Source organism: Microcebus murinus, chromosome 21 (assembly GCF_040939455.1).
Source record: "Microcebus murinus isolate Inina chromosome 21, M.murinus_Inina_mat1.0, whole genome shotgun sequence".
Classification (NCBI taxonomy): domain Eukaryota; kingdom Metazoa; phylum Chordata; class Mammalia; order Primates; family Cheirogaleidae; genus Microcebus; species Microcebus murinus.
Genome location: NC_134124.1, coordinates 6,468,139 through 6,494,773, shown reverse-complemented (window position 1 = coordinate 6,494,773; position 26,635 = coordinate 6,468,139). Strand labels below are relative to the sequence as shown.

At 40.9% G+C, this 26,635-nt stretch overlaps 2 protein-coding genes across 7 annotated transcripts in view; both read left to right on the top strand.

Annotated features, from left to right (window-relative positions):
- Positions 1 to 13,353, top strand: part of LOC105862613 (bromodomain-containing protein 8) — a 28,054-nt gene extending 14,701 nt beyond the window's left edge. For 2 of the 6 annotated variants that reach the window (XM_012749046.3, XM_012749044.3), the window contains 13 exons: positions 358 to 502; positions 1,748 to 1,957; positions 2,378 to 2,658; positions 3,358 to 3,810; positions 4,316 to 4,409; positions 4,609 to 4,655; positions 5,410 to 5,624; positions 5,809 to 5,901; positions 6,094 to 6,162; positions 6,547 to 6,724; positions 10,725 to 10,829; positions 11,305 to 11,349; positions 12,970 to 13,353. In XM_012749046.3, coding sequence (XP_012604500.1) covers positions 358 to 502; positions 1,748 to 1,957; positions 2,378 to 2,658; positions 3,358 to 3,810; positions 4,316 to 4,409; positions 4,609 to 4,655; positions 5,410 to 5,624; positions 5,809 to 5,901; positions 6,094 to 6,162; positions 6,547 to 6,724; positions 10,725 to 10,829; positions 11,305 to 11,349; positions 12,970 to 13,029 — 1,995 coding nt within the window. In that variant the 3' untranslated portion in view covers positions 13,030 to 13,353. Of the gene's footprint in view, positions 1 to 357; positions 503 to 1,747; positions 1,958 to 2,377; positions 2,659 to 3,357; positions 3,811 to 4,315; positions 4,410 to 4,608; positions 4,656 to 5,409; positions 5,625 to 5,808; positions 5,902 to 6,093; positions 6,163 to 6,546; positions 6,725 to 10,689; positions 10,830 to 11,304; positions 11,353 to 12,969 lie in introns of those variants that run through there. The other 4 variants (XR_012913958.1, XM_075996079.1, XM_012749045.3 and 1 more) reach the window with 4 other exon arrangements.
- A 4,540-nt stretch (positions 13,354 to 17,893) lies between these two features.
- LOC142861054 (bromodomain-containing protein 8-like) lies at positions 17,894 to 26,477 on the top strand. The gene is made up of 5 exons (XM_075996081.1): positions 17,894 to 18,438; positions 20,498 to 20,587; positions 21,891 to 21,959; positions 23,939 to 24,116; positions 26,105 to 26,477. The coding sequence occupies exons 1-5, from the start codon at positions 18,338 to 18,340 to the stop codon at positions 26,153 to 26,155; spliced, it is 489 nt and encodes a 162-aa protein (XP_075852196.1). The 5' UTR covers positions 17,894 to 18,337; the 3' UTR covers positions 26,156 to 26,477.
- The last annotated feature ends 158 nt before the right edge of the window (positions 26,478 to 26,635 follow it).

Below are 26,635 nucleotides of genomic sequence, written 5' to 3'. Positions count from 1 at the left end.
ACTTCTGTGGGTGTTTGAGAGCTGTGGTGATTTAGTACTTGGAAGGGAGTACCTGGGACCTAAAACGTGACATGGGGGAAAAAGTTCAAAAGAGGAAGAGATCTCCTAGTTAAATGTTATTTTTTTAAAAAAATACACTAAGTTGATAGTATCCTTGGGTCCTGAGGTATCTGAACCACAATTATTTTGGTTCTCTTCTCCAGAGAACTCTTGTCAAATAAGTTTAGAGTTTCCCTTGGGTCTTAACTATAGATGTTACCTATTTTCATGAAGTTTTATCAACTGCTGGAGCTTTTTTGGGAAGTGGTAGTAAAGGAAAGCTTGAGTGTAGCCTTCACCTCTATTCTTCCCTGGTAGGTCAATGAGAGTGAAATGGCTGTGGCTTCTGGCCACCTGAACAGTACAGGTGTCCTCCTGGAGGTAGGCGGGGTCCTTCCCATGATACATGGTGGGGAGATACAGCAAACACCCAATACTGTTGCAGCCTCCCCTGCTGCCTCAGGTAAGTTACCACTTTTCTTTTATCTACTTAAGTGATGTTGAACTTGGTATTAATTGCCCTAATTTTTAGCATTTGTTACTAAGCAATTGTCAATCCCAGATTTAAAGCTGAACTACTTTACCTATTAACACAGTGCTCCAGGTTATAAATTCATTTCATCTTCAACATATTGATATCCCTGATTGACCACAGCATAGATGTTGATGAGAGTACTAGTAAAGTTGCTCCTTTGTGGCTTGTAAAATCATGGAAAGGTGAAGCTACCTGAGGTTAAGAATAGGAGGATAAGATTTTGAACTGGATAACTAGGCTTGAATCTCAGGTCTGCCACACATTGGTTTTGTGAGCTTGGATTGGTAACCTCCAACTGTTGAGCATAAGTGTCCTCTTTTATTAATTGTGATGTATGTACTTGACAAGGATGTAGTGAGAATTAAATGAGGTAGAAAACATAAAGCCAAAAGAAAAGCTTTGTACAGCCGGGCGCGGTGGCTCACGCCTGTAATCCTAGCTCTCTGGGAGGCCGAGGTGGGCGGATTGCTCAAGGTCAGGAGTTCGAAACTAGCCTGAGCAAGAGCGAGACCCCGTCTCTACTCTAAATAGAAAGAAATTAATTGGCCAACTAATACATATAGAAAAAATTAGCCGGCATGGTGGCGCATGCCTGTAGTCCCAGCTACTCAGGAGGCTGAGGCAGGAGGGTTGCTTGAGCCCAGGAGTTTGAGGTTGCTGTGAGCGAGGCTGACGCCACGCCACTCACTCTAGCGTGGGCAACAAAGCGAGACTGTGTCTCAAAAAAAAAAGAAAAAAGCTTTGTAAAATACAATGCAAACATTAGATACTGGTATTTGAATGGTGTTGAACTTGGGTGGTTTACAGCATGCTGAACTTTAGCAGAAGTGATACATTTATTCATACCAGTTTTTTGTTTGTTTTTTTTTGTTGTTTGGTGATTGTAATTTTTTATATACGTTGTGTGTTCTAGTGCTTTGATTCATTTCTAACTTGGAGGAAGATCTTAAATAATGTTAGAGAAAGTAAGAATATAGATAATATGCTTATTTAACACAAGAGTTGCTCTCATCCTTTGATACTATAAAAATTTTCTTAGTTGAGTCTTTTTTTCCCTATGTATTTATTTCTAAAAGGCCATCTCAGTTCAGATTAGTTGAGTCTTAAAGTGGCTATTACTTCTTGTTCATATGCTTTCTTTTCCCTCATTTTGTGTACCTCTTTGTCTGTTAGGTGCTCCCACTCTTTCCCGGCTTTTAGAAGCTGGTCCTACACAGTTCACCACACCTCTTGCTTCCTTCACTACTGTTGCCAGTGAGCCTCCAGTTAAACTTGTGCCACCCCCTGTAGAGTCTGTGTCCCAGGCTACCATTGTCATGATGCCTGCGCTGCCAGCACCATCCTCTGCTCCGGCTGTCTCCACTCCTGAAAGTGTAGCTCCAGGTGCGTCCCTGACCCACGCCCTGAGCAGCCACTAGGTGCAAAATTTGACTTTAAACTTCAGTTAGAGAAAGATAACCAAGAGTATCAGCTCCAAGTCAGAGGCTTCTGCTGTGCTATTCTCCATAGACATGTACTATCTTTATCTTTAGGGGGAAAAAGGATGATTGAAGAGGAGGGTGGGCATTTATGTGTTGGGGGAAAAAGGATAAGTGTACAGACATGAGGAAGCTTGAGAATGTGTTTTTCTTACCTTACTTTCTAAATACAATTCGGGAGAAGAAAACATAGGCAATGTATGATAACTGTTTCTGACTATAAATGTGCGGGTACTTCACATCTGTCTATAGCACTGGTGTAATCTCTGGGTGTCACTTAGTGTCCAATAAGCTTCTGAGATGCTTTTCTCTTCCTGTTATTCAGTGAGTCAGCCTGACACCTGTGTTCCCATGGAGGCTGTGGGGGATCCACATACTGTGACTGTTTCCATGGATAGCAGTGAAATCTCCATGATCATTAATTCTATCAAAGAAGAGTGTTTTCGATCAGGGGTAGCAGAGGCCCCTGGAGGATCAAAGGCTCCCAGCATAGATGGGAAGGAAGATTTAGATTTAGCTGAGAAGATGGATATCGCTGTGTCTTACACAGGTGAAGAGCTGGACTTTGAGACTGTTGGAGATATCATTGCCATCATAGAGGACAAGGTAACTATTCAGCAAAGCCCCAGAGAGTCTTTCATGGGTTCTACATAGGCTTCTCTACTCAGCCTCTCCTTGTTCTCATAGTAAAAATTGCTTAAACAACTCCCAAAAGGCCGGGCGTGGTGGCTCATGCCTGTAATCCTAGCACTCTGGGAGGCCAAGGCGGGCGGATCGCTCACGGTCAGGAGTTCAAGACCAGCCTGAGCAAGAGCGAGACCCCGTCTCTACCAAAAATATATAGAAAAAATTAGCCGGGCATGGTGGCGCATGCCTGTAGTCCCAGCTACTCAAGAGGCTGAGGCAGAAGGATTGCTTGAGCCCAGGAGTTTGAGGTTGCTGTGAGCTAGGCTAATGCCACAGCACTCTAGCCTGGGCAACAGAATGAGACTCTGTCTCAAAAAAAATAAAAAGCAAAACAACTCTCAAAAAAACAAAACAAAAATACAAACCAAACAAATTCTCCAGCTTCTGCCCATCTCCATCTCTGTAGTCTGAAAGCCCTTTGGTGCTAACGTACTAGTCATCTCCACAGCCATTCCTAGCTTACTGGTTTGCATGTGACAAGTGCTTGTCCTTCACTTGCCTCCACTACATGATTAAGATGGAGAGAGAAGTTGCAGATTCAGACCATCTTATTGAGTGAACAAAATTGAGGGACATGAGTTTTTTTCTGTGACCTCAACACTCTGTATTATGGAACAGGTAGATGATCATCCTGAAGTGCTGGATGTGGCAGCAGTGGAAGCAGCACTGTCATTTTGTGAAGAGAATGATGATCCCCAGTCTTTGCCTGGGCCCTGGGAACACCCTATCCAGCAGGAGCGGGACAAGCCAGTGCCTCTCCCTACACCAGAGATGACAGTCAAGCAAGAGAGGCTGGATTTTGAGGAAACAGAAAGCAAGGGAATCCATGAATTGGTGGACGTCAGGGAACCCAGTGTTGAGATCAAGCTGGAACCTGCAGAACCAGAGCCAGGCATTTCAGGGGCCGAAATAGTAGCTGGAGTTGTTCCAGCTACAAGTATGGAGCCACCTGAACTCAGGAGCCAGGACTTGGATGAGGAACCCAGAAGTACTGCAACTGGAGAGATTACCGAAGCAGATGTTGCCAGTGGGAGAGGCGATGAGACCCCACTTACAACTGTGAAGACAGAGGTATTTAATAAGATCAGAGGCTGCTCAGCCTGAGCAAGAGTGAGACCCTATCTCTACTAAAAAAAAAAAAAGAAAGAAAAATTAGCCAGGTGTAGTGGCGTGTGCTATAGTCCCAGCTACTCAGGAGGCCGAGGCAGGAGTTTGAGGTTGCTTTGAGTTATGATGATGCCCCTGCATTCTAGCCAGGGCAATAGAGTGAGATTCTGTTTCAAAAAAAAAAAAATTGGGCTGGGAGGATGGTACCTTAGGTAAGAAGTGACAGCTTAGGCTTTTGGTTTTCCTACTGTATTCCTGAATTCTGAAATGGTTGATGTGTCCAAAGCCCGTAGGTTGTGATCAGTGCTATATGTACATGTCCTATTCCTGTTAAGGTGACCACTGGGATCATATTACATGAGTAGGACTTAGAATTTTTTCTATAGTCTCATTATCATTGAGGAATAAAATTGTGTGACCTATCGTGATTTACCCGTTCTTAGGGTATTTGTTGTTTTTTGGTCTTCAGGCATCCCCTGAAAGCATGTTGTCTCCATCACATGGCCCAAATCCCATTGAAGATCCTTTAGAGGCAGAGACTCAGCACAAATTTGAAATGTCAGGTAAATAAAGGCCAGGAAATCTGTACTTGGTAACTAACTCGAAATCATTTGCTTTGGCTTCTGAGGGATTGTGGGTTGTGGGCAAGTAGAGGAGGTAGAACAGGTCAGCATGGAAAGGAGAGCTGCAGGGGATTATGGTCCATAGGAAGGGGAAGGTTAAGGTCAAAAAATCTTCAGGTAGTCTTTCTCTCCTCTGCAGACTCATTGAAAGAAGAATCAGGGACTATTTTTGGAAGCCAGATAAAGGTATTTCAGACTTTTCTTTATTCCTCTTGCCATGTGATTAGATTTCCCTATAGTGCTACCTTTTTAATGAATTTCAGTAAACTCACATCTTTATTCTCAGAGATGAGACTGATAAAGAGTTGCATGGGCAAAAGCTGCAGTGGATAGTCAGACACAGTAGGACCACTATAGTAACATGCTTCCCATCTGAAAGTTTGTGAATATCACAGTCCTTTCCTTGCATACGGTACACAAAGAAGCTTTGATACGTATAGAGTGATTTGGAATGAATAGGGATACCACAGCCAGGGAGAACATTCAGGAAATCAGATTATTAATTAGAGAATCATTTAAAATTTTCTTTTTAGAATTACTAAAGCTGTAGTAACAGACTTAAAAGTGATACGATGTGAGCTTGCTCCATCAGATGAGACAAAATAAAAACTATTTTTGATAACTTTGTACCCAGGGTCAGAGTTCCTCTCAAGAGCAAGGGGAAAGAAGGAACGCCTCTTAGCTTAGTCTTAAGTAAGTAGCTTTTTTTTTCTTCCTTTTTAAAAGATCCTGGGTCATATTCTTTGTCCAGGTTCTAAATTACTTTATTTAGTCAGTCAGTGTCTATGAGTAGATGGTAGTATAAGTGATAGAGGTCTCAGTCAGGAAACAGTGTGAGGCCATTTCTAGAACTGATCTAACCCAAAAGACCAATCATGTTTAATGATGCTTACTGGATAGCTTTGCTTGCATTTATTGACTGGAGTATAATGTGTCTTAGGATGCCCCAGGTGAGGATGAAGAGGAAGATGGGGTCAGTGAAGCGGCCAGCTTAGAGGAGCCTAAGGAAGAAGATCAAGGAGAAGGCTATTTGTCAGAAATGGATAATGAGCCCCCTGTGAGCGAGAGTGATGATGGCTTTAGCATACACAATGCTACGCTGCAGTCACACACACTGGCAGACTCCATCCCCAGCAGCCCTGCATCTTCACAGTTGTGAGTATCTGAGATTCTTTCTTTGAGGCCAATGCAGTGAAGTTGAGAAGTATGACAGGATCTTTTCTTTGATCTTGTTTTCTCATACTCCCTTTCTTGCCCTGGAATAAACAGTTGACAAGAAATAATTAGGACTTGATTTTTTAAATTTGTACCTAGTGAAATTTCTGTACCTTTATTTCAGCTCTGTCTGTAGTGAGGATCAAGAAGCTATTCAGGCACAGAAAATCTGGAAGAAAGCCATTATGCTTGTATGGAGAGCTGCAGCAAATCATAGGTGAGTGGGCTTTCCCAATTAGTAAGTTCATTTTCTCTTGCTCCTCTTTGTTGATGACTAGAATAAAGTCTGAGTGGGCCTCTATGGGACTGCTGGTGTTGGCTCTTACTAGCTTTAACTACTCAGAGTAGGTTCTCTCCCCTGTGCCTCTGGAGAATAAGTCAGTAATTACACTTTATTCCTTTTGGACAGGTATGCCAATGTCTTTCTGCAGCCTGTTACAGATGACATAGCACCTGGCTACCACAGCATTGTACAGAGGTAAGCCATGGTCCATCCAGCATGCTAACTTGCCTTAATATTAAGTTGTCCAGTCTTAGTGAAGTTTTGCATTAGATAGTAACTTTAAAGCAAATATTTCTTACGTGAGTAAGGGTGGCCAAGTTCTGAACTGACCATTCCTGTGGCTGGATAACCATTGATAGTCTAAAAGAATTAACCCGCTTTATTGCCTTTCTCAATGCTTATTATACAGACTTTGTTTTTTGGGTTAAGTGCATGTTTTGGGGTGAGGGATTGGCATTTGAGCCCTGGCAGCTGAAATGTAAAATGTATGTGAGAAAATCTATATGACGATAATATATTCAAAGATTCAGGTGAGTCCTCTTCCTGCCTCCACTGCCACTTAACCCTGTTCTTTTTTAGGCCTATGGATTTGTCAACTATCAAGAAAAACATTGAAAATGGACTGATCCGCAGCACAGCTGAATTTCAGCGTGACATTATGCTGATGTTTCAGAATGCTGTAATGTACAATAGCTCCGACCATGATGTCTATCACATGGCGGTAGAGATGCAGAGAGATGTCTTGGAGCAGATCCAGGTACTTTGAGGATCCTTTGTGTTTCAGCAAGGATGAAGGAGAAATATTCAAGGGAAGGGTTCCTATTGATGACAGAAAGGGGTGCTGTGGCTTTTACTTGGAATAGCCATCAGGAACACAGTTAGGAGCATAATTTTCTTGCTGAATTAATTTTGATTTTTTCTGATTTAGCAAAAGAGTTTATGATAGAATATTCCACCTTGGGCAAATAACTTCAGTTTCTTGAAGTTTTTTAATAAAAGATTTTTTTAAATGATGAATGTATATTTTTTTAATTATGTCATGTACGTGGTACAGAGTAGATACTCCAACAAATAAGAGTTTCTTCCTTCCTTTTAATCACAGATAACCTGCTTCTTTCCTACAGTTGTGTTACTGAGTACCCTTTGAGATGTTGAACTTGGAGTATTGTATATCTTTGCAGAATACGCCAAATTACTGAAATTGCTGAATGGTCTTTGGTTCATTCTAGTTTTATCCTTTTTCTCATAGAGATTTTGATCCTGTATTATAGCCTATATTATAGCAAAAAAAAAATTACAGGTTATTAAGTATGGAATGTCCGATTTCCTTAAGTACTAAGTTTGACAGTTGATATCCTTGACATATCACTTTGATACTTCTTTTATTTTTATTGTTAAGGTACATCCTCAGTCTTTCAAATGCACGTTTTGGCTTGTGATTATCTTTTTAAAAATTTTAGAGCAATTTTTGTGAAACAATGGATAAGTCAAAAATTTGTGTTATTTTCGAATATGAGTTCCATTGTGGAATCAGTGCAGCACAGACAGCTCAAAATATCAACAAGGTTTGGGAACGGTGTAGCTAATAAATGCACAGTACATCAGTAGTTTGAGAAATTCTGTTCTGGTGATCTTAATTTTGAAAATGAGCCACATGGGTGACCTGAGACCAGATTGGATAATGATGAACTGAAAGCTGTAGTGGAAGTGAATCCATCTCAACTACATGGGAATTGGCAGCAAGGTTTGATGTTACTATTCCAGCAATATTGGACCATTTGAAACAAATTGACAAGGTAAAGAAGCTAGATAGATGGATGCCACATGAATTAAACTAGCATCAGAAGAGAAATTGTCTCGAAGCTTGCCATTCTTTGTTGACACGACATAAAGGCAAGCCGTCTGTACACCGTGTTGTTACGTGTCATGAAAAATGGATTCTTTTTGACAATCACAAGGATTCAGCACAATGGTTGAATAAAGATGAAGTGCCAAAACACAGTCCAAAACCGAATATTCATTAGAAAAGGCTAATGGTGTCTGGTGGTCGAGTACTGGTAATCTTCTACAGCTTCATGAAACATAGTCGATTACACCAGATGTCTACTGCAACCAATTGGACGAAATGATGAGGATGCTTATGATTAAGCAGCTGAAATTGGTCCATAGAGACAGGCCAATCCTCTTGCAAGACAGTGCTCCACCACATGTCTCACAAACGACACTGCTCAAACTACAGAAGCTGGACTTGGAAACTCTCTCATCCACCATATCCACCAGACCTCGCACCAATTGAATGCCACTTCTTCCAGGCTTTGGACCGCCTCTTGCAAGGAAGAATATTCAATTCTCAACAAGCTGTGGAAAACACTTTTCACAATTTCATTGCCACTCTCTTTCCAGGCTTCTTTGCTGCTGGCATAAATAAGCTACCATTAAGATGGCAAAACTGGCTGGGTGTGGTGGCTCACACCTGTAATCCTAGCACTTTGGGAGGCTAAGGTGGGAGAATCGCTCAAGGTCAGGAGTTCGAGACCAGCCTGAGCAAGAGTGAGACTCCATCTCTGCTAAAAAATAGAAAGAAATTACCTGGACAACTAAAAATATATATATATATATATATATATATATATATATAAAATTAGCCGGGCATGGTGGCACATGGCTGTAGTCCCAGCTACTTGGGAGGCTGAGGCAGAAGGATTGCTTAAGCCCAGAAGTTTGAGGTTGCTGTGAGCTAGGCTGATGCCACGGCACTCTAGCCTGGGCAACAAAGTGAGACTCTGTCTCAAAAAAAAAAATTAAATAAATAAATGGCAAAACTGTGTTGAAAGTTTAGGCACATACTTTGATTAATTGTACTTCTTGTTTGAGATATAATAAACTACACTTTTTATTTGAAATCGGACATTTCATATTTAATGATCTTATAGAATAAATTTGGGAGTTCAGAGTCCAGAAATAAACCCAAGAAAAATTCACTGGCAAAAAAAATAGTCTTAGGCCGGGCGCTGTGGCTCACGCCTGTAATCCTAGCTCTTGGGAGGCCGAGGCGGGCGGATTGCTCAAGGTCAGGAGTTCAAAACCAGCCTGAGCAAGAGCGAGACCCCGTCTCTACTATAAATAGAAAGAAATCAATTGGCCAACTGATATATATATATAAAATTAGCCGGGCATGGTGGCACATGCCTGTAGTCCCAGCTACCAGGGAGGCTGAGGCAGGAGGATTGCTTGAGCCCAGGAGTTTGAGGTTGCTGTGAGCTAGGCTGACGCCACGGCACTCACTCTAGCCTGGGCAACAAAGCGAGACTCTGTCTCAAAAAAAAAAAAAAAAAAAAAAAAAAGTCTTTTTTAGGCCTGGTGTGGTGGCTCATGGCTGTAATCCTAGCACTCTGAGAGGCCGAGGTGGGTGGATCATTCAAGGTCAGGAGTTTGAAATCAGCCTGAGCAAGAGCAAGACCCCATCTCTATTAAAAAATAGAAAGATCTTTTACAAGCAGGGTGGTAAAAAAATTATAAAAAAAAAAAATAGAAAGAAATTAATTGGCCAACTAAAAATATATAGAAAAAATTAGCTGGGCATGGTGGCACATGCCTATAGTCTCAGCTACTCGGGAGGCTGAGGCAGGAGGATTGCCTGAGCCCAGGGGTTTGAGGTTCTGTGAGATAGGCTGATACCATGGCACTCTAGCCTGGGCAACAGTGAAATTCTGTCTCAAATAAATAAATAAATAAATAATAAAAATAGTCTTTTCAACAGATGGTGCTAGGACAATTGCATATCCATATGCAAAAGAATAAAATTGGGCCAGGCACAGTGGCTCACCTATATAATGCTAGCACTTTGGGAGACAGGCAGGAAGACTTATTGAGGCCAGGAGTTTGAGATCAGCCTGAGCAAGAGTAAGACCCTGTTTCTACAAAAAAATAGAAAAATTGGCCAGGTCTGGTGATATACACCTGTAATCCCAGCTACCTGGGAGGCTGAAGCAGGAAGACCTCTTGAGCCCATGAGTTTGAGGTTGCAGTGAGGTACGATGATGCCACTACACTTTAACCCAAGAAACAGAGCGAGACCTTATCTCAAAAAAATAAAAAAATGGGCCAGGCAGGGTGACCTGTAATCCTAGCACTTTGGGAGGCTGAGGAAGGAGGATCACTTAAGCCCAGGAATTTGAGGTTGCAGTGAGCTATGATGATGCCACTGCACTATAGCCCCAGTGACAGAGCAAGGCCCTGTCTAATAAATAAATACATACATACATGCATACATAAAATAAATAAGACAGCCAAGCTAGGCACAGTGGCTCACACTTGTAATTGCAGTGACACAGGAGGCTGAGGCAAGAGGATCACTTGAGCCCAGGAGTTCAAGGCTGCAATAAGCTATGATCATGCCACTGTGCTCCAGCCTGGGTGACAGCAAGATACCATCTCTAAAAAAATTAAAATGAGGAGAGGATCTCAATAGACATTTCTTCAAAGAAGATATACACATGACAAATAAACATATAAGGTGATACTCGACATTGTTAGTCATCAGAGAAATGCAGATATTAGGGCTATTTGGTATTTTCAGATTCTTTGCATGCCTATTATAACTAGAATTAAAACATAATACGCTAAACATCTAATTAGTCAATAAACATTTGAGTAGAAGGTTAGTATACAAAGTTCTATTTACAAAGCCTAAAGTGTCTTAATTCTTCCCTACTGGATTAGGTCACTATGGCCAACCCTGTTCCTTCTCCCTACAGCAATTCTTGGCCACACAGTTGATTATGCAAACATCTGAGTCTGGGATCAGTGCTAAAAGTCTTCGAGGGAGAGATTCTACTCGCAAACAGGATGCTTCAGAGAAGGTGAGGAGACTGGGGAAGATCTTGTGTGCTAGTGTTCCAGTGCTAGAAGTCTGAAGCATCCAATGAATCTTATGTTACTACTTGATATTGGTGGGTTTATACATTCCAATGGTATACAGACACATAGATCTTAGAATGGTGATGGTTTGCTCCCCTGTAAACATTAAAGAAACGTGCTGCGACCGAGAGACCCAGTCACATGGGAGAAATTGTGAGCCGAGCAAGTGAATTATTAATTTGTCTGGGAGAATGCTCTGAAGGTGGGGGAAATGACTTAGCTTGAAGCAGTTGGGGACCATCAGTTTCTGTGGCAGAGGCATAATGGTCAGATTGCTTTTGGATCTCTTCCATCTTGTTCTTGAATTTTAAAATTTTGTCTTTGTGTGTATGGTGCTTGTGTCTGTTCTGAGGTTTGGGGTGCTAGTGGCTGAGAGTTTCCGTGGAACCTGATCAGTGTTTGTTTGTCCTCTAACAGGACAGTGTCCCCATGGGTTCTCCTGCCTTCCTTCTCTCTCTCTTTGTAAGTATTGAATGGCTGAAAGGAATGGTGTTGCTACAATGATTCTCAGCTCCTGCCGTGGGTGGGTGGCAGAGGGAAATCCAACATGCAGACTGTGGCAATGTTTTGAACTTCTGTTTACTTGGGTCATTGAATAAGAAACTATCTTTTCTTCTGCATTCCTGTCTTTCTGCATGTGTGTGTGGGGGGGGCTGGGAAGGGATTATTTATGATATCACTGGGCCAAAATGAGGTATTCTTGGGGTAAAGGATCTAGAATGCACCTGCTCCTCATTTCTTGGCTCCACCTTTTAATACTTCTTTTCTTACAAATAGATTGTTCAGAGCAGCAGATGCTAACTGGCTTTTTAAGTGTTCCTCATACTGGAAGTACCCAGTGCATTTCCTAAAATTAAGTTGCAAGACTAACAAACATTTAGTAAGATTTAAGCTAAAGATCTCAGTAACAATGACCACTGCATACAGTAGTAGCTGGCAGAATTATAAGATAAGCTTAGTAGAGTTAGCCTAAAGACTTTTATTCTTTTCCTCCATGAATTAAATGGCTGACTCAGTGTTATTCATTATGGAACAATGAGGCATGATATAATGGAAGGGGCATCAGGCTAGAAGACTACATGGTCTTAAGGTTATTGGATAATCTCTTGGGGCTTTGTTTTTCTCATCTGTGTGGCGGAGCTAATATAATGAGGTACCTGTCCAGCCTACCTCACAGGGAGGTTGTGAGGATAAAATGAGATAATAGGTGTGGAACTGGCTTGGGAAAAAAAACTAAGGTATTATACAAATGCAAGGTGGTATTTTTATTCTTACTGTTGCCTCATGGGCAACTTACGTTTATAAGCTCTAAACATTTTAGAGTCCTTGCATATTAGAAATGTAAAAATGGCCTGGCCCAGCAAAAATTTCACTAGTTTATCTTGCCTACAGGCCTCTCAGCCTATACCACAGACAAAGCACTATAATCTCCGTTCTTGCTTACTGGCCTGCAACAGTGACTCTGGATCCCCAAGCAGTTGGCTGGCTATTGCAAGGCTGGTTAATAGGATCTTTTATCTATTGAAGACAGCAAAGTATTGCACAAGAGGAAGGAGCTGGGCTACAGGGAGAGAGCAGCAAATGGAAAGAAGCCTTCTGATTGTCCTGATCTCATGGAAAACAACTGTCAGGAGGTGCTAGGGAACTAGTGCCAGGGTCAGTCTGCAGGAAAGGCCTTTCTTATAGGGACCAGCAGCTGGACAGGTATGTTAGCCAAGAACCTCACTATCCACTACCCTTTCTGACTCTCCCACCTTTCTTTTACTCTTCCTATTCCCTTGCACATGATTTGGGCCTGGGTGGGATGACTAATAGTCATTCTGTGGGCCCCCAGGTGAATTCCAAGGACCTCTTTGGTGGGCATGAGCAAGATACTCTGTCTGACATTTCCTCTCACAGACTACCAGCTGTTTTTTAGCAACTCTGTGGGAAGACAGAAATATGCCCCTCATCCCTCTGGATTTTTCTGCTGATTCTCTCCCCTCTCCCCCAAGAAACCAAAACCCCAGTATTCCTGTTGTACCCTCTCTCATACCTCCTAACCAACTCAACTCATGCTCTCTTTCTTTCTCTGTCATCTAGGATGGGGGAACCAGGGGACGCCGCTGTGCCATTGAAGCAGACATGAAGATGAAAAAGTGAAGCTTCAAAGTACCCTCTTTGAGCTGAACCTGAAAAAGAAGTAAAAAAGATGGAGCTTGGGCTTGTGGGCCCAGTTCTAGAAGTGGAAGTTACAGAAGAGGAGGCACCTGGGCCATATACCATGAGCTGGGAAAATCTCTCTCAGAGAGTTGGAATAGCACAATTGCCTGTTTTAGGGCAGAAATCATGGGCTGCGTTAATGTCCTAATGTGTAGCTAACCGATTGTAGCTAGTTTGTACTGTCTTGTGAATTGTACAGACTTAAAAAAAAAAATCAAACCTGTGAAGTATGTGTGTATACAATAAACTGAAAGAAAACCTCTAGCCTTTTGGTGTGGTGTTCTTTGTGTGTGTGTGTGTGTGTATTTGAAACTTGTGGTTTCTTCTGCATGATTACTTTCTTCATTTATGGGAATGAGATTGTTAGAGGGAAAAATTGGTCTTATAATATGAACTGCCTACTGTAGTTGAGTGAAGGTAAATAACCAAGATTGAATTTATAATTAATGTTTTTAAGTGTTTTATTGTGCAGTAAGTACTCTTATTCGGCTTTTCTTGAATGAGAAAACTTAAGGTTTTCACAGTTCTATTCATGGAATTTGCTTGAAGATTAGAGCATGGACATAGGTAGCATTGATCTTTATCTTGGAAATATTTGTCTCAACACTGTCTTTGCAGATGATATTTCTTAGGGTACTGTATTACCATTTCTTTCCTATCTATTTCTATGGGTAGGACTGTTAAATATCAAGAGTTCTTAACATTGCTTGTTATTTGAAGGCTAAATTCAATTTAATAATTATCAAACTTATTACCTGAGTTCTATTCCAACTTTTGTACTAAATAACTAAAGAAATCAACTCATTGGTGAAATGAATTAGTTATGAGCCTTTTATTATAAAGAGATGATTAAAATATATGATTAAAATATATTTATATATCACTCTAGAGTGTAGTCTAGTACTCTAAGCCTTTTTGAGAAAGTTGGATTTAAGGAGGATATGATTAGAAGTCACAGATCTTTTCATCTTGAATGGAACTATTTATAAAGTTTGTTAAGATGTTAGAAGATATAGTTTTTGTGAAGTGGTGGAAAGAAATTCAGTCAGTCCAGGAGTCAGAAAATGAAATACCTGTTGTGGATTCTCAAAACAGTCCATAAACCGAAGTACCAGAAGTTGGATAAGTTTGTGGAAAGGTCCATTAAAGGACATAGATTTAGAGTTGGTAGAGAAAGTAGTGGATGAGCTTAGTAAGTTGAGGTGAAAGTGTAGGCATCTGTGGTGGGGGCAATAAGGAAAAATTACAAATGTAATTAGAACAGGGGTTATACTAAAGAATAGTGAGGTACAGGTACCAGTTAAGGGGAGAAAATAGGGCTAACTTGCAGAAGACTGTAGCAGATTGAGACGTTTATACTTGAGGTGATAGCTATTCTAAAGCCATGAGTATGGAGACTATATTTGTTGAGAGCAAATTGAATTAAGAATAGAGAAACTAACCACGAGACTATGGCCTTTGTTTAGGAACAAAGGATGGACATTGAGGAAAGTTATTGTGGAAGAAAACTGGGAAGAGGATTTGCTTTACTAAATACAAAAGAGTGGCGGGTCAAAACAATTTTGGGTTCTATAGACTATGAAAATAGTGGTGTGATGAGATCAGGAAAAACATAATTTTGGAGATAAGAAGAAAAGTGATTTTAGTTCTAGGAATATTAAGTTGAAGCAGATGGTAGTATATCTAAAGGGAATTGACTTTTGCATGCATGGAGAAATGAGACCAGAATACATATAAGAAACAAAGGAGGAGAGATTTGGGAGCCAGCTGAATAGAAGTCAAAGTTAAAACCTCAAAATATATATACATTTTTTAAAGTAAGTATTAATAAGGAAGCAGAAGACCAAGCAAGAATATAGAAGACAAGGATTTATTGAAAGTTGTAAAAGGGAGAGGACAAAAGTGTAAATGAAAACCAGTATAGTGTAGTGTAATGAAAGCAAGGGAAGATATTTTTAAAACTCGATGTTTCAGTTCTCATTTTGAGAAGTGACAGTTGGGTATGACTAGAAGGATGCCAAAGGTAATCTTAAAGTGTATTTTGAAAATTTAATGGTTAGTAGGTTAAAAATGTATATATGCTGAGGAAAATATCCCTGCCTCTTCAAGTTAATTGCCTTGCAATTGAGTTTTTGGGGTGATTTGGGATAGACGAAGACTGTTAAACTAGCTATGCTCTAGTTCTTTCCCTTTTGAAGTGAGTATGAGGAAATCCAAGTAAAAATAATTCTTGAGTAATATCTCTCTTATGCTGTATTGTACAGTGTATTATATCTATTACACTGATATGGGTCTTTTTCTTTATTCCCAAAAACAAAAAGCATTTCATTTATCAATGTCTTCCTTCAGTTAGTTTTTAATTCTTCGTACTGATGATGAGTAAAAAGAAATTCCAGGTCCCTTATTTTTCTACTGAACTTAGAAGATGGAGATGCCTCAGGAATATTGATTTGAATGAATTTAATGCATTTTTTTCTTTGTATTTACAGATGGGACGTGAGTGGGTTTGGTTGGATTCTCAACAAGACTATCCCAATGACTCTGAATTGAGCAATGACTGCAGGTCCCTCTTCAGCTCATGGGACTCCAGTCTGGATCTTGATGTGGGCAGCTGGAGGGAAACTGAGGATCCAAGGGCTGAGGAACTAGAGGAAAGCAGCCCAGGGAGAGAACCTAGTGAACTGCTTATGGGGGATGGAGTCAGTGAGGAATCTCAGGAAGAGTCAGAGCAAATCAGCCGCCAGAACCTCCTCCACTTTCTCTCTGAGGTAATGGTGAGCTGTTAGTTCCAATCTGAAAGAGCCTGACCTTTCTAAGAGAATGCTTACCCCTGCATGTGTCTACCACTCTTAACATTGTTTACTAAAGTATAAGCTCTACAGTGGCAGGGATTAAGTTCATTGCTCTGTCACTAGCACATGGTGCTGATGCAGAATATGCACCAAACATACACTTTTTGACTGTATGTTTGACTGTATGCACCAAACATACACTTTAAGACCTCAGTCATTAGGGGCCTGAGTCATAGTAAGTGGAATTTATGAATACAGGACTGCCTTCTGAGTATCCTTATCATTTGTTCTCTCAGAGTTGTGGGGAGTTACACATGCCCAGACTCTCCTTTAAGCTTAAAATGTTATGCCTTCAAAGTAGTACTTTAAAGTGTCCTTATTACCCTGGTTAAAAGCTGAGGACCAGAAATAAGTAGAATTGGACAGAGAGTTTATGCTGCAACTGAACACATTCAGGAGAACCTAGGTCAAAATCAGCCAGTGTCTAGTTTGAATGTTGCCATTTCTTTCTGCATTGTCTGTGGTAGACAAAATTTTCAATGCTTTTCTAAACAGCTACTCTAAATTGATCAGAGTTGACACTTAAGATAAAAATTAGAGGCCAGGTGTGGTAGCTCACGCCTGTAATTCTAGCACTCTGGGATGAGGCAGGCGGATCCTTTGAGCTCAGGAGTTCATGACCAACCTGAGCAAGAGCGAGATGCTGTCTCTACCAAAAATAGAAAAAATTAGCCAAGCATGGTGGCGTATGCCTGTAGTCCCAGCTAATCGGGAGGCTGAGACAGAAGGATCACTTGAGCCCAGGAGTTTGAGATTGCTGTGAGCTAGGCTGACACCATGGCACTCTAGCCTAGGCAACAGAATGAGACTCTGTCTCAAAAAAAAAAAAAAAAAAAATTAGGATATAAGCTCCTGGAGGAGGCAAGAACTATATATTTTGTTCACTGTAAAATCCCCAGCAACTAGTCCAATGCCTGTGTATATAAGATACTTGATAAATTTTAACTGATTGAGTAAATTAATTAAATCAACTTAATATCTCAGACTTAGTCACAGTGGCATTGTTGATATGTGGATGTTGCTTTCCACTGGTGTTCCTTTGCATCTAATAATAACCTTTGATTGTAGGTAGCTTATTTAATGGAGCCATTGTGCATTAGCAGCAAGGAATCAAATGAAGGCTGTTGCCCTCCATCTGGTACCAGACATCAAGAGGGAAGGGAAATTGAAGTTGCTGAAGGAAAAGGGGAGCCCTGTAGAGAGAATGAAGAGCTTTCAGCCAAGGTAGACCTCTTAGTAGCTGAAAAGAAGCCACTGGGACAAAATGGAAAGCCAGAAAAAGTGGCTTCAGCTCCCTCAGATATTTGTGCAGTTCAGGGACTACCCACAGAGAGTGAAGAGGGGGTAAGTGCAAACCTCAGCTATCTGGTTGGTCTTCTGCACAAGGAGACAGAGCAGAATGGTTAGAGCACATAAGCTGAACTCCAGAGAATTAAGCTACTTGGGTCCAAATCCTGGTTTCACCATCATTTTTAGCTGTGTGGCCTTAGACATGTTAGTGAACATTTTAGAACCTTAGTTTTCTGTGCTAATAATGGGATAACAATGTTCTACTTTGTAGGTTTGCTGTAAGGTTTAAATGAGACAATTCATGTAAAACATTTAGCATAGTGCCTGGCTCGTAGGAAGCAATCAGTAAAATTTAGAATGCTATTATCATTATTAATATTATCTGGCCAGCTAGAGTAGTTTAATTCCAGGGCCATAGGTGAGAATGATGGTTTTTAAAGTGTAATAGCATTCAGGCTGGGCGTGGTGGCTCATGCCTATAATCCTAGCACTCTGGAGGCTGAGGCGGGCGGATCGCTCAATGTCAGGAGTTCGAAACCGGCCTGAGCAAGATAGAGGTCCTGTCTCTACTAAAAATAGAAAGAAATTAATTGGCCAACAAAAATATATAGAAAAAATTAGCCGGGCATGGTGGCACATGCCTGTAATCCCAGCTACTCGGGAGGCTGATCCAGCAGGATTGCTTGAGCCCAGGAGTTTGAGGTTGCTGTGAGTTAGGCTGACGCCACGGCACTCACTCTAACCTGGGCAACAGAGTGAGACTGTGTCTCATAAATAAATAAATAGTATAGCATCTAACTAGAATGGAGTAAATATTGCTTTTTCATTTTGGGGGTGGGTGTATAGAGTCAAAGTTCTCCCGCAAGATTTTGACCAAGAATTCATTGATTTGGGTCTAGTTAAGTCAGCTTTCTCTAATTTCTTTTATGGCTTTATATAATTGGCCTTTTCTCACCTTAAGGTAGCCTGTATTTACTCTGTGCAAGTAAAATTATCATGCAGATAGTAAATCTCCTTCAAAAATTTCCTGTGTTTCCTGGCATTCACAGGAGGAGTCTCAGCAAGAATCCAAAGAGGAGGACCAGGGTGAAGGGTATGTGTCAGAAATGGAAGACCAGCCCCCTTCAGGTGAATGTGATGATGGTTTCAGTATTCCAGAGACTCCCCTGGTGGATATCCTTTTCAGCCATGCCACCTCCTCAAAACTGTAAGTATAGATTTTTATCCAAGGTTGTTAAGATTCATACTTCTGCTTTGTGCCTATTTGAATCTGTTACCATGAAATGGATTACTTTTGTATGTTAAAACAAAGGAAATTAGAGTTGGAAAATACAAAAAAATAGAGTTAAATATAATTTTAACATCATATAAAAAGAAGTCTGTATACACTCCTGTTGTATAAAACAAATGTGTTTCATCGACATTAACCACTTTGGTGTCGACTATAGTTAATAGCCACAGATAAACACGCACAGCTGAGTGTTGACTATAGTCAACAGCCACAGATGAACCAAGCATCGACTTTAGCCGACAGCCATGATATGACTTTTCTAATTTTTCATTTATCAAAATAAAATTGCGAACATTTAAAAATAATGTAATAGGCTGGGCGCAGTGGCTCACGCCTGTAATCCTAGCACTCTGGGAAGCTGAGGTGGGCGGATTGTTTGAGGTCAGGAGTTTGAAACCAGCCTGAGCAAGAGCGAGACCCCGTCTCTACTATAAATAGAAAGAAATTAATTGGCCAACTAATATATATAGAAAAAAAATTAGCCGGGCATGGTGGCCCATGCCTATAGTCCCAGCCACTCGGGAGGCTGAGGCAGCAGGATTGCTTGAGCCCAGGAGATTGAGGTTGCTGAGAGCTAGGCTGACGCCACAGCACTCACTCTAGCCTGGGCAACAAAGTGAGACTCTGTCTCAAAAAAAATAAATAAATAAAAAATAATGTAATAAAAACATACATGTATATATTACCTATTCTGATTTACATTACAAGTAAAGCTGCCTGTAAAATAAAACAAGCTTTCAGTGCTTTAAAGTTTTCCTCTTCATACAAGAGCAAAATGGATTCGTCATCAATGCACAGCACAAACTATCGTGCGGTCTGTGAGTGCCAGCTGTGGGCAAGGTTTTGTGGCCAGTGAGTGCCATACCGAAGTGATTAAAAAATCTCTAGGCTGGGCATGGTGGCTCATGCCTATAATCCTAGCACTCTGGGAGGCTGAGGCAGGAGGATCGCTTGAGGTCAGGAGTTCGATACCAGCCTGAGCAAGAGTGAGACCCTGTCTCTAGAAAAAATAGAAAAATTAGCTGGGCATGGTGGCACATGCTACTTGGGAGGCTGAGGCAGAAGTATGGATCAAGGATTGCTTGAGCCCAGGAGTTTGAGATTGCAGTGAGCTATGATGACACATATGACAGCACTCTAGCTGGGGTGACAGAGTGAGACTCTGTCTCCAAAAAAAAAAAAAAAAAATAGAATCTCTTGCATAAATAATCTTTCTAAATACTAGCTTAATTTATTCAAGAAATTTTACTGAGCCAAATTGTCTCTCAAGTCTAATATTATACAAACTGTAGACCTAAAAGGAAGAGGCTAAGGCACAAAATATAATTTAAAAGAGTTTCCTTGAAAAACAAAACAAAACAGTTTACTTGAGCCAAAGTAAGTACAGCTACCTAGGAGACTCAGACCCAACTAACCTTCAATATGATTTCCATTTGGCCTTTGTTACAAGCAGGTTTTTTTAAAGGCAAATAAAGGGAAGAAATGGGCAGGGAATGGGCTGTTGTTTGTCAGAAATTCTCATTGGTTTACAGAAATAATATTGATTAAGGATTGGCTATACATTGTTAAGCTATAGGGTGTGGGTTACAGTGTCCAGTGTGGCATTTATAGCTACTTGTGCCAATAGCAAGCAGTTTCAAGAGATGAATACATAGCTCACGGGGCGGGGGAGGGCAGGGAGAAGGATGTGATTGTGTTCTCATTTTAATGACTCTCTGGGCCTGATAATTTATTAATATTTCATGACAGTTCAGCTTCTTGGACGGCAAACTCCACATCCTTATCTTAGAATTTGAGTTAAATATGAAAGCAATAGATAATAGTAATTAAGTCTGCTTGGCCAGATACCTTAAGAGGAGACAGAAAAATTCAGATGTTAATTAGTAGCACTATGTCTTAAGACAACCTCATTACCCACCTAGGGGAGACAGAATATGAGGTTACTGTCTCTTTTCTGTCATGTCTTATCCCATAGGACTGATCTAAGCCAGGGTGACCCTGTTCAGGATCATTTGCTATTTAAGAAGACTCTCCTGCCAGTCTGGAAGATGATTGCCAGTCACAGGTAGGTCTCCAAAGTGGTGATAAGATTATGTTGAGAACTGAAGCAGTAACACTTATTAGTGCTTAAGCATAAAAGGAGAATGTTCATTCGTCACATGAGCTATAGTAGACAGGCAGATCCTATATCTGAGCCTGTTTTACCCATAAGCACTCAAAGGTGTTTTCACAAGTCTGTATAAGAAATAGTTGTGTTGCCATTTGAATTACCTCTAGAAATTGGTTCCTATTACATGATAAAATTTGTATTTAAAATATACATGCCAGGCCAGGTGCAGTGGTTCATACCTGTAATCCTAGCACTCTGGGAGGCCGAGGTGGGAGGATTGCTTGAGGTCAGGAGTTCAAAACCAGCCTGAGCAAGAGCGAGACCCCATCTCTACTTTAAATAGAAAGAAATTTAAAAAAATAAATAAATAAATAAAATAAATAGAAATTAATTAGTCAACTAATATATATAGAAAAAATTAGCCAGGCATGGTGGCACATGCCTGTAGTCCTAGCTATTCAGGAGGCTGAGGCAACAGAATTGCTTGAGCCCAAGAGTTTGAGGTTGCTGTATGCTAGGTTGATGCCACAGCACTCACTGTAGCCTGGGCAACAAAGCAAGACTCTGTCTCAAAAATAAAATAAAATAAAATATAAAATAAATAAATAAAATTAATAAAATAAAAATAAAGTATACATGCCAACGAAGCATGGTGGCTCATGCCTGTAATCCTAGTACTTTGGCAAGCCAAAGCAGACAAACTCTTGCTTGAAGCCAGGAGTTTGAGACTGCCAGGAGTTTGAGACTGCCCTGGGCAACATAGCATCACTACAAAAAATTAAGAAATTAGCTGGCATGGTGGCACAGGCATATAGTTCCAATTACTTGAGGGGCTAAGGAAGAAGGACTGCTTGAGCCCAGGAGTTTGAGGCTGCAGTGAGCAATGATGGGGACACTGCACTCCATCCTGTGCAACAGAATGAGAATTCATCTCAAAAAAAAAAAAAAATTACACACATACACATCCATTCAATATGGTGGATTCTCTTTTTCCACAGAAACAGGGCTTCAGGAACTGAACAAATTTCAGTATATTATAATAATAAATATTTTATAGTATTTTTAAAAAATTCTGTTTGGCAAGAAGTAACTAATAGATTTCTTCCTAATGGCACTCGAAGTTTGCATTCCCCTAAGGGAAGTCCAATAAGAAATGAGCCATACTCTGTAGTTTTAAGTGTTCTTGTTCATAGCTACTCTTCTTGTTTAGACTGACTTGCTGGGTTTCTTCAGCCTCTCTGGATTTGTCCCTTAACAGGTTCAGCAGTCCATTTCTGAAGCCTGTGTCAGAAAGGCAGGCCCCGGGGTACAAGGATGTGGTGAAAAGGTCAGTGGAAAAGGGGTCAAGAAAGGTTGGTTGCTTTTATATCTGCCTTTTCATTCCTTATTTCCCATCTATTAGATTATTTCTTTATTTACATTACTTGCAAATTCAAGAAATATTTCATACTGAACAGGTTTGCAAAGTTGTGGTGAGCTTCATATCTTCATTTGAGAAGGGATGCAGGGAACAGAAGGTTCATATGGGCTTTTTATTTGTATTTTTGCAGTATTGACTTTTAATATATAATATGATCCATTCATTATGATCTTAAATTAGCCTTTGATAGTTTTTGACACTATTCTTTTGAAGCAAAACTTTAAAAGGAGTCCTGTACTCATTTAGACAGTTAGTTGTAGGCATGCTAAGGCAAAGATTTAATCCAAATGGAAGTTACAAACATTTGTTAATTGCATCATTTTGGATTTTTACAGCATAGGTCATCTAAAATGCTATAATAAACAAGCGTGGTAATAGAGTATAAAAGCTCATGACAGGACCTTTGGAGACTTAGTCTGCTTGTGTTCGTATAACAGAATACCACAGACTGGTAATTTATAAACTATAGACATTTTTTTCTTAAGGTTTTGAAGGCTGGGAAGTCCAAGATCAATGTACTGGTAGGATTGGTGTCTGGTGAGGGCCACTCTCTGCTTCCAAGAAGGTGACTTGTTGCTGCATCCTTTAGAAGGGATGGATGCTGTGTCCTCATATGGCAGAAGGGACAGAAGGACAAGAGGGCTCTCGGTCGGGTGCGGTGGCTCACGCCTGTAATCCTAGCACTCTGGGAGGCAGAGGCGGGCGGATTGCTCAAGGTCAGGAGTTCGAAACCAGCCTGAGCAAGAGCGAGACCCCGTCTCTACTATAAATAGAAAGAAATTAATTGGCCAACTAATATATGTCTAGAAAAAAAAAATTAGCCGGGCATGGTGGCACATGCCTGTAGTCCCAGCTACTCAGGAGGCTGAGACAGCAGGATTGCTTGAGCCCAGGAGTTTGAGGTTGCTGTGAGCTAGGCTGATGCCACAACACTCACTCTAGCCTGGGCAACAAAGCCAGACTCTGTCTCAAAAAAAAAAAAAAAAAAGAGTGCTCTCTCTTCAATCTGCATCCTTTGCACACGGTTGCTAATCCCATTTGTGAGGGAAGAGCCCTGGTGACTTACTTACCTACCAAAGGCCACACCTCTTAATACTGTTGCATTGGGAATTAAGTTTCAACGTGAATTTTGGAGGGGACATGATCATTCAAACCATAGCAGAGACAAACTCTTTCACTCTATAAATGAGGAAACTAAGGCTCAGAGATGCTCATGACTTACCTTTGATCAACCAACAGTTAATAGCAGAGCTAAAACTAAACCCCAGACTTTTACCTTCAGTTCAGCCCTCTTTGTACCCTGTATGCCCCGTTATATACCTACTTTCTGTGTCTCATTAAATAATGATTTATCTATCTTACTTGTCACCTGATCCTTACTCTTTTCATCTGCATGAAAGGAGAAGCAATACTTCTTAGCTTTTGATTTATGCAATAAGAAAAATAGATTAAATACCTAATATATCACTGTACATTGCAAACATCCAATAAACTGCTGTGTGATAAACTGATCATTGGAGCTTTTCACAACTTTGGTAAACCTAGAGCCAGCACTTCTCCTATAATAGTAGAATGTAGTGGTTTGGCCTATGGCCTCTGAAGTCAGGCTGCCTCTGAATTGGACTCCAGGATGTGTGACTTTGGGCAAATGCAAATAATAATGGTACCTCCCTTGTGGGGTAATTGAGAGGATTAAGTGAGTTTGACATAGAAAGTGCCTAGCATAGTGCTTTGCCTGTTATAAATAGTAAAATGTTAGTTGCTTTTGTTATTTTATCTTTGCTACAATTTTCATTAACTGGTTAGTTCTCTGAGAGAGCATGCTAGGTCACCACACGTTCGACATGAAGGTTTGATTTCCTCTGGTTTCTCTCGGCTACCTGCAGACCCATGGACTTAACTAGCTTGAAGAGGAATCTGTCCAAGGGACGGATTCGCACCATGGCCCAGTTCCAAAGGGACCTGATGCTCATGTTTCAAAATGCTGTGATGTACAATGACTCGGATCATCATGTGTACCATATGGCTGTGGAGATGCAGCGAGAAGTCTTGGAGCAGATTCAGGTATTGTACATAGAGAGCTACAAGAAAAAGTAGTATAGCTTCCGGGATCTGATTTTGGAAAGTCTGTGAAAATACAGATGATATTGAGATGACCTTGTGTTCCTAGAGTTTATCTTTAGAGGTGATTCAAGACCCTGAGGATTGATACTATACCTGCTGGTTTGGAAAACCCTGAGCCTCACTAGGTCTAGCATTAATGGATAGTAAATTAGTCTAGGAAGCCAGGTAGGTAGTGGTGAAGAGCTCTCAAAAGAACTAGGGATATAATATCTTCAATTTTGGCGGGCGGATTGCTTGAAGTCAGGAGTTCGAAACCAGCCTGAGCAAGAGCGAGACCCCGTCTCTACTCTAAATAGAAAGAAATTAATTGGCCAACTTATATATATATATAGAAAAAATTAGCCGGGCATGGTGGCGCATGCCTGTAGTCCCAGCTACCTGGGAGGCTGAGGCAGGAGGATTGCTTGAGCCCAGGAGACTGAGGTTGCTGTGAGCTAGGCTGACGCCACGGCACTCACTCTAGCCTGGGCAACTAAGCAAGACTCTGTCTCTAAATAAATAAATAAATAAATAATATCTTCAATTCTGGATGTGGAAAAATAAAAAAAATTTTAAAAAGAAGATAAAGAGCCGGACGCGGTGGCGCGCGCCTGTAGTCCCAGCTACTCGGGAGGCTGAGATGGGAGGATCGCTTGAGCCCAGGAGTTCTGGGCTGTAGTGCGCACTAAGTGGGTGTCCGCACTAAGTTCGGCATCAATATGGTGACCTCCCGGGAGCGGGGGACCACCAGGTTGCCTAAGGAGGGGTGAACCGGCCCAGGTCGGAAACGGAGCAGGTCAAAACTCCCGTGCTGATCAGTAGTGGGATCCGCGCCTGTGAATAGCCACTGCACTGCAGCCTGGGCAACATAGCGAGACCCCGTCTCTAAAAAAAATAAATAAATAAAAATAAAAAGAAGATAAAGAGATTGGAAGATAGAGAAGAAATGGGAGCTCCTGCTTCCAGAACCTCAAGTGAGAGACTAGAGTCACTATTTTTTGGTTGCTACATCTGTTGATTTTTTTTTTTTTTTTTTTTTGAGACAGAGTCTCACTCTGTTGCCCTGGCCATGGTGTCAGCCTAGCTCACGGCAACCTCAAACTCCTGGGCTCAAGCAATCCTTCTGCCTCAGCCTCCTGAGTAGCTGGGACTACAGGCATATGACACCATGCCCGGCTAATTTTTTCTATATATATTTACTTGGCCAATTAATTTCTTTGTTCGTTTGTTTGTTTGAGACAGAGTCTCTGTTGCCCGGGCTAGAGTGCCGTGGCATCAGCCTAGCTCACAGCAACCTAAAACTCCTGGGCTCAAGTGATCCTCCTGCCTCAGCCTCTTAAGTAGCTGGGATTACAGGCATGTACCACCATGCCCAGCTAATTTTTTCTATATATTTTTAGTTGGCCAATTAATTTCTTTCTATTTTTTAGTAGAGACGGGGTCTTGCTCTTGCCCAGGCTGGTTTTGAACTCCTGACCTTGAGTGATCCTCCTGCCTTGGTCTCCCAGAGTGCTAGGATTACAGGCATGAGCCACCACACCCGGCCATACATCTGTTGATATTAATGTATGTTCCCATTTTTCCATCTTTAGGGGATAAGACATAGTAGCTAGAAGACATCTGAGCATTTCTTTTCTGGGAAGCAGCATACTTCAAAGAAAAAGTGTAGTTTAAGCTGGGCATGGTGGTTTATGCCTAGAAATCCCAGCGCTTTGGGAGGCTGACATAGGAGGCTCGCTTGAGCCCAGGAGCTCAAGGTTACAGTGAGCTGTGATGGCTACGGTGAACACTTTAACCTGGGCAACAGAGCGAGATCCTGTCTCTAAAAAAACAAACAAAACAAAAACCCTCTGTAGTTGAATCTACTTGCCAAAAAATAAATGTAATTACGTTTGATTCCTTGTAGTTTTTAAGATTCATAGCTTGCTATCTATGCCTTGACCCTGTAGGTGCTGAGTATTTGGTTAGATAAAAGAAGAGACTTAAGTAATGTGGAATGAGAACCAGCCAACCCAATGGATGATGGAAAACCTGTTTTGTTAACCTGGAGCTGCTACTCTAATCTTTTCTGAAGTTTGGACCTCTCCCTCAGACTCTGATCCACAGAAGAAAGATCCCAGTATTTGTTTACATCTCACTGTTGTCTTTTCTAATAAGAGTAATACCTTAATACCAAGGAGTCAAAGATGCCTGTGGACATAATATTAAAAAAAGAGGCAAGCTGAGTTTTGGGTTTATGCCATCTTTGTTCCATATGTTTAAGAGATAATTATTTAATAGATTAAACCTTTTACTAGTGCTCCATAAATAAATGTCATTTCACAAACTGAATATTGCTTTTTAATGATTACAGAAGCTAGGAATAGACACCATCATCTGGTGAAATGAGGAAAGGTATTTGACAAGGGTCTCCTTACATTCACTGTCTGGACGGGAGTGGGGAGTCTGATTTGTCTCATTATTTATAAAGTGAAGATAAT